This window comes from Otolemur garnettii, unplaced genomic scaffold, assembly GCF_000181295.1.
Source record: "Otolemur garnettii isolate 467f Iridium unplaced genomic scaffold, OtoGar3 scaffold00007, whole genome shotgun sequence".
In the NCBI taxonomy this organism is placed as follows: Eukaryota; Metazoa; Chordata; class Mammalia; order Primates; family Galagidae; genus Otolemur; species Otolemur garnettii.
The window spans coordinates 6,765,552-6,770,468 of record NW_003852402.1 but is presented as its reverse complement, the minus strand read 5'-3'; the positions used below and the strand labels follow the sequence as shown (position 1 = coordinate 6,770,468).

The 4,917-nt window shown below is 49.2% G+C and overlaps 1 protein-coding gene across 1 annotated transcript in view; it reads left to right on the top strand.

Annotated features, from left to right (window-relative positions):
• The first annotated feature begins 2,440 nt into the window (after positions 1-2,440).
• The window catches only part of MEI1 (meiotic double-stranded break formation protein 1), a 75,841-nt gene continuing 73,364 nt past the window's right edge, over positions 2,441-4,917 (top strand). Inside the window, 2 exon segments of the mRNA XM_003783153.1 lie at positions 2,441-2,608; positions 4,751-4,763. Of these exon segments, the coding sequence (XP_003783201.1) occupies positions 2,441-2,608; positions 4,751-4,763 (181 nt within the window).

Sequence of the window (4,917 nt, the reverse complement as noted above, 5' to 3'; positions counted from 1 at the left end):
TCCACTATGCCCAGCCAGATTGTTATTTTTTAATATGTTTTATGTTAAATACAGTATATGAACATTCTTTTTTTTTTTTTTTTTTTGCAGTTTTTAGCCGGGGCTGGGTTTGAACCCGCCACCTCTGGCATATGGGGCCGGCTCCCTACTCCTTTGAGCCACGGGCACCGCCCCGGACATTCATTCTTAATACATGAAGAATTATTAAGTATTTTTCTTTTTCAGTAAAAGTGCAGGTACTGGCTCAGCGCCTGTGGCTCAATCGGCTAAAGCGCCAGCCACATACACCTAAGGTGGCGGGTTTGAATCCCCAGCCCAGGCCCGCCAAACGACAATGATGGCTGCAACCAAAAAAATGGGTGGCGCTGTGGCGGGCGCCTATAGTCCCAGCTACTTGGGAGGTTGAGGCAGGAGACTCGCTTGAGCCCAGGAGTTGGACGTTGCTGTGAGCTGTGAGGCCATGGCACTCCCCCCAGGGGGATAGCTTGAGGCTCCGTCTCAAAAAAAAAAAAAAATGCAGGTGCTATGCAGTCCTCTGTGAAAAGATTATTTGTTGTTGTTGTTTTGAGACGGAGCCTCAAGCTGTCTTCCTGGGTAGCGTGTCATGGCATCACAGCTAACAGCAACTTCCAACTCCGGGGCTCAAGCAATTCTCCTGCCTCGGCCTCCCAAGTAACTGGGACTACAGGAGCGCAACACAATGCCCAGCTTATTTTTGGTTGCAGCCGTCATTGTTGTTTGGCGGCCTGGGCTGCAAGCTCAGGCATATGTGGTTGGCGCCTTAGCCCCTTGAGCCACAGGTGTTAAGCCTTTTTTGAGACAAGAGTCTCACTATGTTGCCCTCAGTAGAGTTCTGTACTGTCACAGCTCACAGCAACCTCAAACTCTCAGGTTTAAAAGATTCTCTTGCCTCAGCCTCCTTAGAGGCTCCGTGTATGTGGCCGGTGCCCTACTCACTGAGCTATGGGCACTGAGTCTGTGAAAGGATATATATATTTTTTGTTTTGTTTTTGAGACAGAGCCTCCAGCTGAGGCCCTGGGTAGAGTGCCATGGCTTCACTGCTCACAGCAACCTCCAACTCCTGGGCTCAAGCGAGTATCCTGCCTCAGCCTCCCAAGTAGCTGGGACCACAGGTGCCCACCACAATGCCGGGCTATTTTTTGGTTGCAGCCATTATTGTTGTTTGGCGGGCCTGGGCTGGATTCAAACCCACCACCTTAGGTGTATGTGGCTGGTGCCTTAGCCGCTTGAGCCACAGGCGCTGAGCCATGAAAGGATATTTTATTTTATTTATTTATTTTTTTTTGAGACAGAGCCTCAAGCTGTCCCCCTGGGTAGAGTGCCATGGCATCATGCTCACAGCAACCTCCAACTCCTGGGCTCAAGCGAGTCTCCTGCCTCCGCCTCCCAAGTAGCTGGGACCACAGGCGCCCGCCACAACGCCTGGCCATTTTTTGGTTGCAGCCGTCATTGTTGTTTGGCGGGCCGGGCTGGGGATTCGAACCCGCCACCTTAGGTGTATGTGGCTGGCGCCTTAGCCGCTTGAGCCACAGGCACCAAGCCTGAAAGGATATTTTAAAGGGAATGTCCTAGAGTCTCTGAGAGAAAGGTGTAAAGTAAATTTAAATAATAAGTCTAGCCAGGAATGGTGGCCTACATTTGTAGTCCCAGCTACTCAGGCAGCTGAGGTGGAGGGTTGCTTGAAGAGTCTGCAGTGAGCTGTGATTCTGCATTGCATTCTAGTCTGGGGGCAGAGCAAGATCCAGTCTCTAAAGAAAATAATAAATAAAATAATTTCAATAGTTTTTTTGAGACAGAGTCTCATTTTGTCGCCCTTGGTAGAGTGTATGGCATCATAGCTCACAGCAACCTCAAAAAATAACTCTTGGGTTCAAGGGATCCTCTTGCCTCAGCCTCCTCTGTAGCTAGGGCTACAGGCGCCAGCTACAACATGTGGCAATTTTCTTTTTCTTTCTTTCTTTCTTTTTTTTTTTTAAGAGACAGGGCCTTGCTCCTGCTCAAGCTTGTCTCAAATTCCTGAGCTCAGGCAATCCGCCCTCCCTGGCGCTAGATTAGCCACCGCGCCACCTTCTAATTGCTTTTAGGTCATTTATTTTACTTTGTAAACTATAGTAGAAATAGATTGCTCTTTTTTTCCTTTTCCAAATTTAATGACAGCTACTTTATAAACGCTTTACAACCTTCGGGGTGATGAAGACTAATCCCCGCAGGGTCTAAGAACAAACAGCCTTGGGCTTAGTAAGACAAGCTCCAAAGCCCTTCAGCCCACCGCCCGCTCCCAGGGACCGCCACTAGCTTAAGATAGTCAGGGTTGGGCTCGCGCAGGCGCATTGTGCAACAGGCGCGGCCTCTTCCACGTGCGCTTGCGCAAAAGCTGAGCGGGAAAAGAAGTTGCCTAAGCGGAGCTCAAGCAAGCAGATGGCGGTGAGGCAGGCTGCGGGCCCTCCCGAGTCCGGGAGGGACGAAGAGGCGGTGCTGCTCTTGGAGAGGGCTCATTACCGGCACGACCCGCGCTGGCTGATGCCAGTGTTCCCACGCATCTGCCTGGCCTGCACACTGGAGCTGCTGCCGGAGCCTGGCGTGTCGGTGCGGGCGGAACCTTTACCCTGAAAACCTGAGCATTTCCCTCACGGAACAGGGCCTGGTCGGCTCCGTGAACCAGACGCGCTTTCCCTGAAGCCGAACCAGGCCCACCTCCTTATTTAACCTTCTTCCTCCCCTGGCCCTGCCGCTCATGCGACCAAAGCGGCCTTTGATGCCCCGCCTCAGCCCCAGTCCCTCCAGCGAGCCGCCCAGCTCCCAGCCCAGGGAGCCCCTTCCTGAGCAGGCCCTGCCTCGGGCTCGAGGCCTCCAGCCTGTCTGCGCTTGGTCTGAGTCTCACCCGCGGGCCTTACGGCTTTCTTGTCCCTTCCCTCTGTCTCCGTTTCTCCAGTGTTCAGCTTTAGCCCAGGCTACCCCCTTTCACTCCCCACACAGACTGAGGCAGGCACACGCGGTGGGCACTCACCCTCGGCTGTCCTGTCCGGGGGTGGGACATGGGGCGACCCAGTCTCAGGGATGGAGGGAATGGCAGATGGAGGTTGCAGCCAGGCAGAAGCAGGGTGAGTGGGAATATCTGTCTACTAGCTGCCTGCTCCCGCAGTGCAGTGAGGATTTTTGTCCACGGAGGCATCCAAGCAGAGTTTGAGAGATCAATTTTCTCTTAAATTCATGTCTTGGAGAGGGGTGGGCTAGGTCAGGAGTTCTTGAATTTTTTGATCTCAGGATGCCTTTACTCTTTTTGTTTATTATTATTATTATTTTTTAAACAGTCTCGCTTTGTCACCTGGGCTAGTGTGCCATAGCCTCAGTCTAGCTCGCAGCAACCTTAAACTCTTGGGCTCAAGCGATCTTCCTGCCTCAGCCTCAATAGTAGCTAGGACTACAGGTGCCTGCCACAACACCTGACTAATAGGAATCTCATTTGGTTCAGGTTGGCCTGGAATTCCTGAGCTAAAGCAGTCCTTCCTCTTGAGCCTCCCAGAATGCTAGGATTATAGGTATGAGCCACCAGGGCCTGTCTCCTTTACTCAAAAATTAACTTCAGACCAGAAAGGGTGGCTCACTGCTTGTAATCTTAGCACTGTGGGTGGGAAGATCACTTGAGGTAAGGAGTTGGAGACCAGCCTGAGAAACAAAGTGACACCCTGTCCTGTCGCTACCAAAAATAGAAAAATTACCTAATCTTTATGGCCTGTGCCTAAAATCCCAGCTACTTGGGAGGCAGAGGAAGGAGGATTGCTTGAGTCTAGGAGTTTGAGGCTGCTGTGAGCTATGATGATTTTAGTGTATACCAGCCTAGGCAACAGAGCTAGATCTTGTCTCAAAAAAAAAAAAAAGAAGAAAAGAAAAATGATTGTTAACCCTGAAGGGCTTCTGTTTATGTGGATTATATCCAGTGATATTTACTGTATTAGAAAGAAAAAAATCTAAATATTTATTAATTTATTTAAAATAATAATTTTTATTATGTATTAATAAAATATACACAACATACAACTTACCATTTTAGCCATTTATAAATGTACAGTTCTGTGGCATAAGTCGTTTTTTGTGCCCCCCTAAAAAAAAAAGATAGTGAAAGGAATGTTTTATTTTTGCAAGTTGCTTTAATGTCTGGCTTAAAAGAAGATAGCTGTATTTCTGCATTCAATCTGTTGCAATATTATATGTCATGTAAAAAAAAAAAGAAAAGAAAGAGCCCGCCAGCCTTGGTGTAACTTTTGAGTGAAATCTTCAGGGTAGTAATTGTTCTCCCACGAACACTCATTTTTTTTTTTTTTGAGACAGAGCCTCAAGCTGTTCCCCTGGGTAGAGTGCCATAGCATCACAGCTCACAGCAACCTCCAACTCTCCAATTCCTGGGCTCAAGTGAGTCTCCTGCCTCAGCCTCCCAAGTAGCTGGGCCTATAGGCGCCCACCACAATGCCTGGCTATTTTTTGGTTGCAACTGTCATTGTTTGGCGGGCCCAGGCTGGATTTGAACCCGCCACCTTAGGTGTATGTGGCTGGCGCCTTAGCCACTTGAGCCACAGGCTCCGAGCCGAAAAGTTTCTTAAAGGAATAAGACCTGGTTGGCGACTTAATGTGAATTTTTGGGAAAGTCTCTGAGCCTCAGCTGTCTCATTCCAAAATGGTGATAATATTATCTATTTTTGCTTCTTCACCAGCTTGTTGGATGTAAATGAGTTGGTGGACAAGAGTAATTTGTGAAGAGTAAAGTACTATGTAAATACAGGGCATTAAGAACTTGAGCTTGGGCTCGGCGCCTATAGCTCAACCGGCTAAGGTGCCAGCCATGTACATCTAAGGTGGCGGGTTCGAATCCCCAGCCCGGACCCGCCAAACAACAATGA